Source organism: Coregonus lavaretus (genome assembly GCF_964263955.1).
Source record: "Coregonus lavaretus genome assembly, contig: HAP1_SCAFFOLD_2184, whole genome shotgun sequence".
Lineage (NCBI taxonomy): Eukaryota > Metazoa > Chordata > Actinopteri > Salmoniformes > Salmonidae > Coregonus > Coregonus lavaretus.
Genome location: NW_028160441.1, coordinates 5,326 through 17,715, shown reverse-complemented (window position 1 = coordinate 17,715; position 12,390 = coordinate 5,326). Strand labels below are relative to the sequence as shown.

General features: G+C 51.8%; 1 protein-coding gene across 1 annotated transcript in view; it reads right to left on the bottom strand.

Annotated features, from left to right (window-relative positions):
- Positions 1-11,901, bottom strand: part of LOC311121831 (anoctamin-1-like) — a gene marked incomplete at both ends in the record, with an annotated part of 77,928 nt that extends 66,027 nt beyond the window's left edge. Inside the window, 2 exons of the mRNA XM_084196273.1 lie at positions 5,068-5,481; positions 11,869-11,901. Coding sequence (XP_084052399.1) covers positions 5,068-5,481; positions 11,869-11,901 — 447 coding nt within the window. The remainder of the gene's footprint in view (positions 1-5,067; positions 5,482-11,868) is intronic.
- Between the last annotated feature and the right edge of the window lie 489 nt (positions 11,902-12,390).

The window sequence follows — 12,390 nt, the reverse complement described above, 5'->3', positions numbered from 1 at the left end:
CCCGGCCTGTTCCTGCTCCCCGCACCAAGCCTATGGTGCGCGTCGCCAGCCCAGCCCGGCCTGTTCCTGCCCCTCGCACCAAGCCAATGGTGTGAGTCGCCAGCCCGGCCCGGCCTGTTCCTGCTCCCCGCACCAAGCCTATGGTGCGCGTCGCCAGCCCGGCCCGGCCTGTTCCTGCCCCTCGCACCAAGCAAATGGTGCGCGTCGCCAGCCCGGCCCGGCCTGTTCCTGCTCCCCGCACCAAGCCTATGGTGCGCGTCGCCAGCGCGGCCCGGCCCGTTACTGCCCCTCGCACCAAGCAAATGGTGCGCGTCGCCGGCCCGGCCTGTTCCTGCTCCCCGCACCAAGCCTATGGTGCGCGTCGCCAGCCCAGCCCGGCCTGTTCCTGCCCCTCACACCAAGCCAATGGTGTGAGTCGCCAGCCCGGCCCGGCCTGTTCCTGCTCCCCGCACCAAGCCTGTGGTGCGCGTCGCCAGCCCGGTCCGGCCCGTTCCTGCTCCCCGCACCAAGTCAGTGGTGCGCGTCGTCAGCCCGGTCCGGCCCATTCCTGCTCCCCGCACCAAGCCTGTGGTGCGTGTCGTCAGTTCGGCACAGCCCGTGCTCGTTTCACCGGTGCCTGGTCAGGTACCGGTCAGCTGCTCCACACTGGAGCCTAAGCAATCCGCTCCACCGATGTCCAGTCCAGCTCCAGCCAGCGGGGCCAGACCAGACCAGGGGCGCTACGGGGGGGTGGAGAGAGAGTGGTGGTCACGCCCGGAGCCGGATCCGCCTCCGAGGAGGAATGCCCACCCGGCCCCTCCCCTGTTGGGTTTATGTTGGCGCGGTCGCAGTCCGCGCCTTTGGGGGGGGGGGGGGGGGGGGGGGGGGGGGGGGGTACTGTCACGCCCTGGCTCTGGGGACTCTTGTATGTTGAGCCAGGGTGTTAGTTTCGTTGTGTAGAGTCTATGTTTCGTGTTTCTATGGTATGTTCTAGGTTATGTGTTTCTGTGTTGGCCGGGGTGGTTCTCAATCAGAGGCAACGAGAATCAGCTGTTGCTTGTTGTCTCTGATTGGGAACCATACTTAGGCAGCCTTGTGTGCACTTGTTATTGGTGGGATCTTGTTCCGTGTAGGTTTGTGTATGTTACCGAGGACTTCACATATCGTTGTTGTTTTTGTTCGTGTGGTGAATTATAATAAAAGTATGTACTCATATCACGCTGCGCCTTGGTCCGCTCCTTTTGACGATCGTGACAAAACCTGCCAAGAGAGGGCCGCCCACCAAAACTCACGGACCAGGCAAGGAGGGCATTAATCACAGAGGGAACAAAGAGACCAAAGATAACCCTGAAGGAGCTGCAACGCTCCACAGCGGAGATTGGAGTATCTGTCCATAGGACCACTTTAAGTCGTACACTCCACAGAGCTGGGCTTTACGGAATAGTGGCCAGACTAAAATTGAGCTTTTTGGCCATCAAGGAAAACACTATGTCTGGCGCAAACCCAACACCTCTCATCACCCCAAGAACACCATCGGCAGGGACTGGGAAACTGGTCAGAATTTAAGGAATGATGGATGGCGCTAAATACAGGGAAATTCTTGAGGGAAACCTGTTTCAGTCTTCCAGAGATTTGAGACTGGGACGGAGGTTCACCTTCCAGCAGGACAATGACCCTAAGCATACTGCTAAAGCAACACTTGAGTGGTTTTAGGGGAAACATTTAAATGTCTTGGAATGGCCTAGTCAAAGCCCAGACCTCAATCCAATTGAGAATCTGTGGTATGACTTAAAGATTGCTGTACACCAGCGGAACCCATCCAACTTGAAGGAGCTGGAGCAGTTTTGCCTTGAAGAAAGGGCAAAAATCCCAGTGGCTAGATGTGCCAAGCTTATAGAGACATACCCCAAGAGACTTGCAGCTGTAATTGCTGCAAAAGGTGGCTCTACAAAGTATTGACTTTGGGGGGTGAATAGTTATGCACGCTCAAGTTCAGTTTTTTTGGTCTTATTTCTTGTTTGTTTCACCAAAAAAAATATTTTCCATCTTCAAAGTGGTAGGTATGTTGTGTAAATCAAATGATACAAACCCCCCAAAAATGCATTTTAATTCTAGGTTGTAAGGCAAAAAAATAGGAAAAATGCCAAGGGGGGGTGAATACTTTCGCAAGCCACTGTATATTGTGTTATGCCATTTGCCCATAAGATCCCATTCAATCTATAAATGCATCTAAAATACCTTATAACCACTCATATCCACGTCCTAATACATCAATATTACCTGGAAACAACTGAGAAATTATTATAATTTTTTGTCACTTTTACGCTTAAATCCACTTTTGAGAACACATGCACGTAATTACAGTATTTCTACTGTAATAAGGGGTATTTTAGTCAATTACATTAAGATCAGTGATTTCAGTATTATGCAAGTCATTTGGGATAACAAATTACAGTGTGATGATTTGTTGGATTACTGAATCTCTAATAGAGCTTACACTTGTAATCCAGTGGTTTTGTTGTTTTCAGTAGTCCATAGTAGACTGGTAGGGCGCGTGAGATTGGAGTGGGCATGCAATAACCTTCCTTGGGTTTTGTCTGAGTTTAGAGTGATGAAAAGTAGCTAACCGCTAATGGTCATGGCTAGAAGGGATACAGCTTGTCAAATTCATTGATTCTTTTTTGCATTTTAGCTAACCCTTTTCCTAACCTTAAACTAATTATCCTAACCTGCTACGTACATTTTCCTAACCTGCTACGAAAAGTCAAATCTGACAAAAGCTGTATTCCGTCTAGTCAAAACCGCAGCTAACTGCCCTCTCATGTCTCGTCATTGAGCAGAGCAAGCGGAGCCGTTGCTACGGATACTCAGACACACCCAGAGCCACCATGAGCAAAGCGCATGCAGAGGGAGGGAGACACACAGAGAGGAGCTGCCAACGGAGGAAGAGGGAGGGAGACACACAGAGAGGAGCTGCCAACGGAGGAAGAGGGAGGGAGACACACAGAGAGGAGCTGCCAACGGAGGAAGAGAGAGGGGGACACACAGAGAGGAGCTGCTAACGGATGGATTAACGGAGGAAGAGGGAGGGTGACACACAGAGAGGAGCTGCTAACGGAGGAGGAGGGAGGGAGACACACAGAGAGGAGCTGCCAACGGAGGAGGAGGGAGGGAGACACACAGAGAGGAGCTGCTAACGGAGGAGGAGGGAGGGAGACACACAGAGAGGAGCTGCCAACGGAGGAAGAGGGAGGGTGACACACAGAGAGGAGCTGCTAACGGAGGAGGAGGGAGGGAGACACACAGAGAGGAGCTGCCAACGGAGGAGGAGGGAGGGAGACACACAGAGAGGAGCTGCTAACGGAGGAAGAGGGAGGGAGACACACAGAGAGGAGCTGCTAACGGAGGAGGAGGGAGGGAGACACACAGAGAGGAGCTGCTAACGGAGGAGGAGGGAGGGTGACACACAGAGAGGAGCTGCCAACGGATTGGTTAACGGAGGAAGAGGGAGGGTGACACACAGAGAGGAGCTGCTAACGGATTGATTAACGGAGGAAGAGGGAGGGTGACACACAGAGAGGAGCTGCCAACGGATTGGTTAACGGAGGAAGAGAGAGGGGGACACAGAGAGGAGCTGCTAACGGATTGGTTAACGGAGGAAGAGGGAGGGTGACACACAGAGAGGAGCTGCCAACGGATTGGTTAACGGAGGAAGAGGGAGGGTGACACACAGAGAGGAGCTGCTAACGGATTGGTTAACGGAGGAAGAGGGAGGGTGACACACAGAGAGGAGCTGCTAACGGATTGGTTAACGGAGGAAGAGGGAGGGTGACACACAGAGAGGAGCTGCCAACGGATTGGTTAACGGAGGAAGAGGGAGGGTGACACACAGAGAGGAGATGCTAACGGATTGGTTAACGGAGGAAGAGGGAGGGTGACACACAGAGAGGAGCTGCCAACGGATTGGTTAACGGAGGAAGAGGGAGGGTGACACACAGAGAGGAGCTGCTAACGGATTGGTTAACGGAGGAAGAGGGAGGGGGACACAGAGAGAGGAGCTGCTAACGGATTGATTAACGGAGGAAGAGAGAGGGGGACACAGAGAGGAGCTGCCAACGGATTGATTAACGGAGGAAGAGGGAGGGAGACACACAGAGAGGAGCTGCCAACGGAGGAAGAGAGAGGGGGACACACAGAGAGGAGCTGCCAACGGAGGAAGAGGGAGGGAGACACACAGAGAGGAGCTGCTAACGGATTGATTAACGGAGGAAGAGAGAGGGTGACACACAGAGAGGAGCTGCCAACGGATTGATTAACGGAGGAAGAGTGAGGGTGACACACAGAGAGGAGCTGCTAACGGATTGATTAACGGAGGAAGTCATTTCTAATTTTGGGTTTCAGGCAGGGCAATTGGGGCTGGGTAGGGTGGGGCCTGAACGTTGCGGGTATGGGTAGGAGTCGGGGTTAAAATGCATGCCCATGCTGGACTTTAGTAAACATTGGTCACAGAAGATCATTTGAACTGCACGCCCCACCGTGGGTTGAGCAGCGCGAGAGGTGGAGTCAGCTAACGCCTGCTGCTTTCTGAGAATCACTGGCCTAGAAGGGCAGGGTGGAAGAACAAAGTCTCATATGGTGACCTCATATGGTGACCTCATATGGTGACCTCATATGGTGACCTCATATGGTGACCTCCTAGGACGTGGCTATGCGACTTGTAGAGAAACAGGGTGTTTCGATAGCTATGACGCAACCGTATGCTAAATGATGATATTCTGAGACCGTATGCATGGTGCATTGACTAGAGTGAAATGTATTTAGGGCCAAATTCCCCTTCCTCAGGCCTTTTCATTAGGTGAGCGATGTTACAAAATATTACAAATGGATTTGTTTATTACTTTTTTTTACTTTTAAAACTGCTGCGATAATGATCATTACACCAGAAATAACACCAGACCAGCACACAAACCCACAAATCACACACACAACGCACACAACTCACAGCTCACACACACACACACACACACAACGTGCACACACACACAACTCACAGCTCACAGCTCACACACACGCCGGTTGGTCTCTCACCTCTGTGTCTCTCTCCATCTCAAGCCCCGCCTTCAGCAGCCGGGCCTCAAACTCCTCCCTGATCAGCACCATATCTCCTTCAGCTGAGTCCGCCTCCAACTCCACTCCCACGCCCAGGTCCACACTCACCTCCCCATCCCCCACACTCCGCTGCCCGGCTGCACATCCCACCCCCCCCACACCCTCCTGCCCTACACCCCCCTGCACTACACCCCCCACAGGGCCGGAGGGGGGGGAGGTACCATTAGAGATGACAGAGAGGCGATGAGGAGGGTGCGAGGGGGCGGAGAGACGGTGCGGCCGGTCGCCCCCCCTCACAGAGGTCTGTTTACGTTGGTAAAACACCAGGACATAGTCCACCTTCCTCCGGCCATCTGAAAAGAACTGGCCCCACCTCTGGCCATCACCTCCGCCCTAGAGGAGAGGAGACAGACAGGGGACTGGTCAGTAACTAACTAACACCCTAACCTGCTGGCCCATCACCCCCTCCCTAGAGGAGACAGACAGGGGACTGGTCAGTAACTAACTAACACCCTAACCTGCTGGCCCATCACCCCCTCCCTAGAGGAGACAGACAGGGGACTGGTCAGTAACTAACTAACACCCTAACCTGCTGGCCCATCACCCCCTACCTAGAGGAGAGGAGACAGACAGGGGACTGGTCAGTAACTAACTAACACCCTAACCTGCTGGCCCAACACCGCCTCCCTAGAGGAGACAGACAGGGAACTGGTCAGTAACTAACTAACACCCTAACCTGCTGGCCCATCACCCCCTACCTAGAGGAGAGGAGACAGACAGGGGACTGGTCAGTAACTAACTAACACCCTAACCTGCTGGCCCAACACCGCCTCCCTAGAGGAGACAGACAGGGAACTGGTCAGTAACTAACTAACACCCTAACCTGCTGGCCCAACACCCCATCCCTAGAGGAGACAGACAGGGAACTGGTCAGTAACTAACTAACACCCTAACCTGCTGGCCCATCACCCCCTCCCTAGAGGAGACAGACAGGGGACTGGTCAGTAACTAACTAACACCCTAACCTGCTGGCCCATCACCCCCTCCCTAGAGGAGACAGACAGGGAACTGTCAGTAACTGTTCAGTAGGGCACAAGTAGCAAAATTCCTCAAACAAATGAACACACCCCTCCCTGGTTCTGAGGAGGGTGAATAGCAGGTCAACTTTATTGAAGGTTGCAGATGGTAAAGGTATATACAGTGGGGGAAAAAAGTATTTAGTCAGCCACCAATTGTGCAAGTTCTCCCACTTAAAAAGATGAGAGAGGCCTGTAATTTTCATCATAGGTACACGTCAACTATGACAGACAAAATGAGAAAAAAAATCCAGAAAATCACATTGTAGGATTTTTTATGAATTTATTTGCAAATTATGGTGGAAAATAAGTATTTGGTCAATAACAAAAGTTTCTCAATACTTTGTTATATACCCTTTGTTGGCAATGACACAGGTCAAACGTTTTCTGTAAGTCTTCACAAGGTTTTCACACACTGTTGCTGGTATTTTGGCCCATTCCTCCATGCAGATCTCCTCTAGAGCAGTGATGTTTTGGGGCTGTCGCTGGGCAACACAGACTTTCAACTCCCTCCAAAGATTTTCTATGGGGTTGAGATCTGGAGACTGGCTAGGCCACTCCAGGACCTTGAAATGCTTCTTACGAAGCCACTCCTTCGTTGCCCGGGCGGTGTGTTTGGGATCATTGTCATGCTGAAAGACCCAGCCACGTTTCATCTTCAATGCCCTTGCTGATGGAAGGAGGTTTTCACTCAAAATCTCACGATACATGGCCCTATTCATTCTTTCCTTTATACTGATCAGTCGTCCTGATCCCTTTGCAGAAAAACAGCCCCAAAGCATGATGTTTCCACCCCCATGCTTCACAGTAGGTATGGTGTTCTTTGGATGCAACTCAGCATTCTTTGTCCTCCAAACACGACGAGTTGAGTTTTTACCAAAAAGTTCTATTTTGGTTTCATCTGACCATATGACATTCTCCCAATCCTCTTCTGGATCATCCAAATGCACTCTAGCAAACTTCAGACGGGCCTGGACATGTACTGGCTTAAGCAGGGGGACACGTCTGGCACTGCAGGATTTGAGTCCCTGGCGGCGTAGTGTATATACTGATGGTAGGCTTTGTTACTTTGGTCCCAGCTCTCTGCAGGTCATTCACTAGGTCCCCCCGTGTGGTTCTGGGATTTTTGCTCACCGTTCTTGTGATCATTTTGACCCCACAGGGTGAGATCTTGCGTGGAGCCCCAGATCGAGGGAGATTATCAGTGGTCTTGTATGTCTTCCATTTCCTAATAATTGCTCCCACAGTTGATTTCTTCAAACCAAGCTGCTTACCTATTGCAGATTCAGTCTTCCCAGCCTGGTGCAGGTCTACAATTTTGTTTCTGGTGTCCTTTGACAGCTCTTTGGTCTTGGCCATAGTGGAGTTTGGAGTGTGACTGTTTGAGGTTGTGGACAGGTGTCTTTTATACTGATAACAAGTTCAAACAGGTGCCATTAATACAGGTAACGAGTGGAGGACAGAGGAGCCTCTTAAAGAAGAAGTTACAGGTCTGTGAGAGCCAGAAATCTTGCTTGTTTGTAGGTGACCAAATACTTATTTTCCACCATAATTTGCAAATAAATTCATAAAAGATCCTACAATGTGATTTTCTGGAAAAGAAATTCTCAATTTGTCTGTCATAGTTGACGTGTACCTATGATGAAAATTACAGGCCTCTCATCTTTTTAAGTGGGAGAACTTGCACAATTGGTGGCTGACTAAATACTTTTTTTCCCCACTGTATAGACCTGACATGATACCTTATTCTACATAATCTGTTCTACACACCCTGTCTCTCCTGGACCAGGGTTGGAGACCACTGATGACCACCCTGTATCTATACAGGACCAGGGTTGGAGACCACTGATGACCACCCTGTATCTATACAGGACCAGGGTTGGAGACCACTGATGACCACCCTGTATCTATACAGGACCAGGGTTGGAGACCACTGATGACCACCCTGTATCTATACAGGACCAGGGTTGAGACCACTGATGACCACCCTGTATCTCCTGGACCAGGGTTGGAGACCACTGATTACCACCCTGTATCTATACAGGACCAGGGTTGGAGACCACTGATGACCACCCTGTATCTCCTGGACCAGGGTTGGAGACCACTGATGACCACCCTGTATCTCCTGGACCAGGGTTGGAGACCACTGATGACCACCCTGTATCTATACAGGACCAGGGTTGGAGACCACTGATGACCACCCTGTATCTCCTGGACCAGGGTTGGAGACCACTGATGACCACCCTGTCTCTATACAGGACCAGGGTTGGAGACCACTGATGACCACCCTGTATCTCCAGGACCAGGGTTGGAGACCACTGATGACCACCCTGTCTCTCCAGGACCAGGGTTGGAGACCACTGATGACCACCCTGTATCTATACAGGACCAGGGTTGGAGACCACTGATGACCACCCTGTCTCTCCAGGACCAGGGTTGGAGACCACTGATGACCACCCTGTATTTTTGGACCAGGGTTGGAGACCACTGATGACCACCCTGTCTCTCCAGGACCAGGGTTGGAGACCACTGATGACCACCCTGTATCTATACAGGACCAGGGTTGGAGACCACTGATGACCACCCTGTCTCTATACAGGACCACGGTTGGAGACCACTGATGACCACCCTGTTTCTCCAGGACCAGGGTTGGAGACCACTGATGACCACCCTGTCTCTCCAGGACCAGGGTTGGAGACCACTGATGACCACCCTGTATCTATACAGGACCAGGGTTGGAGACCACTGCTGACCACCCTGTATCTCCTGGACCAGGGTTGGAGACCACTGATGACCACCCTGTATCTATACAGGACCAGTGTTGGGGACCACTGATGACCACCCTGTCTCTCCTGGACCAGGGTTGGAGACCACTGATGACCACCCTGTATCTATACAGGACCAGGGTTGGAGACCACTGATGACCACCCTGTATCTCCTGGACCAGGGTTGGAGACCACTGATGACCACCCTGTATCTATACAGGACCAGTGTTGGGGACCACTGATGACCACCCTGTCTCTCCTGGACCAGGGTTGGAGACCACTGATGACCACCCTGTATCTATACAGGACCAGGGTTGGGGACCACTGATGACCACCCTATATCTATACAGGACCAGGGTTGGAGACCACTGATGACCACCCTGTATCTATACAGGACCAGGGTTGGGGACCACTGATGACCACCCTGTATCTATACAGGACCAGGGTTGGAGACCACTGATGACCACCCTGTATCTATACAGGACCACGGTTGGAGACCACTGATGACCACCCTGTATCTCCTGGACCAGGGTTGGGGACCACTGATGACCACCCTGTATCTATACAGGACCAGGGTTGGAGACCACTGATGACCACCCTGTATCTATACAGGACCAGGGTTGGAGACCACTGATGACCACCCTGTATCTATACAGGACCAGGGTTGGAGACCACTGATGACCACCCTGTATCTATACAGGACCAGGGTTGGAGACCACTGATTACCACCCTGTATCTCCTGGACCAGGGTTGGAGACCACTGATGACCACCCTGTATCTATACAGGACCAGGGTTGGAGACCACTGATTACCACCCTGTATCTCCTGGACCAGGGTTGGGGACCACTGATGACCACCCTGTATCTCCTGGACCAGGGTTGGGGACCACTGATGACCACCCTGTATCTCCTGGACCAGGGTTGGAGACCACTGATGACCACCCTGTATCTCCTGGACCAGGGTTGGAGACCACTGATGACCACCCTGTATCTCCTGGACCAGGGTTGGAGACCACTGATGACCACCCTGTATCTCCTGGACCAGGGTTGGAGACCACTGATGACCACCCTGTTTCTCCAGGACCAGGGTTGGAGACCACTGATGACCACCCTGTATCTATACAGGACCAGGGTTGGGGACCACTGATGACCACCCTGTCTCTATACAGGACCAGGGTTGGAGACCACTGATGACCACCCTGTTTCTCCTGGACCAGGGTTGGAGACCACTGATGACCACCCTGTATCTATACAGGACCAGGGTTGGAGACCACTGATGACCACCCTGTATCTATACAGGACCAGGGTTGGAGACCACTGATGACCACCCTGTATCTATACAGGACCAGTGTTGGGGACCACTGATGACCACCCTGTATCTCCTGGACCAGGGTTGGAGACCACTGATTACCACCCTGTATCTATACAGGACCAGGGTTGGAGACCACTGATGACCACCCTGTTTCTCCTGGACCAGGGTTGGAGACCACTGATGACCACCCTGTATCTCCTGGACCAGTGTTGGAGACCACTGATGACCACCCTGTATCTCCTGGACCAGGGTTGGAGACCACTGATGACCACCCTGTTTCTCCTGGACCAGGGTTGGAGACCACTGATGACCACCCTGTATCTCCTGGACCAGGGTTGGAGACCACTGATGACCACCCTGTATCTATACAGGACCAGGGTTGGAGACCACTGATGACCACCCTGTATCTATACAGGACCAGTGTTGGGGACCACTGATGACCACCCTGTATCTCCTGGACCAGGGTTGGAGACCACTGATGACCACCCTGTATCTCCTGGACCAGGGTTGGAGACCACTGATGACCACCCTGTATCTCCTGGACCAGGGTTGGGGACCACTGATGACCACCCTGTATCTCCTGGACCAGGGTTGGAGACCACTGATGACCACCCTGTATCTCCTGGACCAGGGTTGGAGACCACTGATGACCACCCTGTATCTATACAGGACCAGGGCTGGAGACCACTGATGACCACCCTGTATCTATACAGGACCAGGGTTGGAGACCACTGATGACTACCCTGTATCTATACAGGACCAGGGTTGGAGACTACTGATGACCACCCTGTATCTATACAGGACCAGGGTTGGAGACCACTGATGACCACCCTGTATCTATACAGGACCAGGGTTGGAGACCACTGATGACCACCCTGTATCTATACAGGACCAGGGTTGGAGACCACTGATGACCACCCTGTATCTCCTGGACCAGGGTTGGAGACCACTGATGACCACCCTGTATCTATACAGGACCAGGGTTGGAGACCACTGATGACCACCCTGTATCTATACAGGACCAGGGTTGGAGACCACTGATGACCACCCTGTTTCTCCTGGACCAGGATTGGGGACCACTGAAGAGGTTATATCAAGTCTAGTAATGTAGGGTTAAATAATTCAGCAAGACCGTTTAGATTAAACATACCTGGAGGACAACCTCTACAGTAATATCCAGCCAGCAAGACCGTTTAGATGAGATGTCTCCTTGGAAACATACCTGGAGGACAAGCTCTACAGTAATAACCAGCCAGCAAGACCGTTTAGATGAGATGTCTCCTTGGCAACATACCTGGAGGACAAGCTCTACAGTAATAACCAGCCAGCAAGACCGTTTAGATGAGATGTCTCCTTGGCAACATACCTGGAGGACAAGCTCTACAGTAATAACCTAGCCAGCAAGACCTTTTAGATGAGATGTCTCCTTGGCAACATACCTGGAGGACAAGCTCTACAGTAATACCCAGCCAGGAGACATAAAATACTCTAACAAAAACATGTTTTCAGTTCACATGGAAAGTTTCGCAAACGTATGTACTGGGAGAGGATTTGACAGGTCACAACAAACAAATGTAGGAACAGAATCAACAGTTAGCAGAAAGTCAACCGTTTGTGGAGTTACTCACCGGTATCTTGTCTTGGCTGGCGGACTGATGCATTCTGTAGCGCTACAAACACAGACAGGAGAATAACGGGACGGTGTCGTTAGATCGGGAGGAGAATAATAACGGAATAGTAGCAGCAGCTGTACGCGCGGAGCTCATCATTATCTGCACGCGCTTCTCGGTAATCCGTCAATTTGGGGGAGCAAAGCGACGCGCCTCTCACTTAGCAGGGGACTCAATATTAGTAGTCTATGACCTACACACATGTTTCATCTAGATACCTATCAAACTGTCGTCTATCTGGAGCTCCCAGCGAGTTAATTGGGCTCTGTGTCTGTGGGCTACAGGTTCCGTCTATTCATCCGTTTGTTGATTCTGACTGCGCGCGTCCTCGGGAGTTTGGCACACGCCCAACTCAGGTTCACCCAGGTGCGTTGATTGGTCAACGCTCCTTGATAAATTACGGTAACGAGGAACCAGTGGGAACAACCGGGCTCCCAGGTGAGGTGATACTGATGGTTTCTACGGCGACGCGCTCAGGGA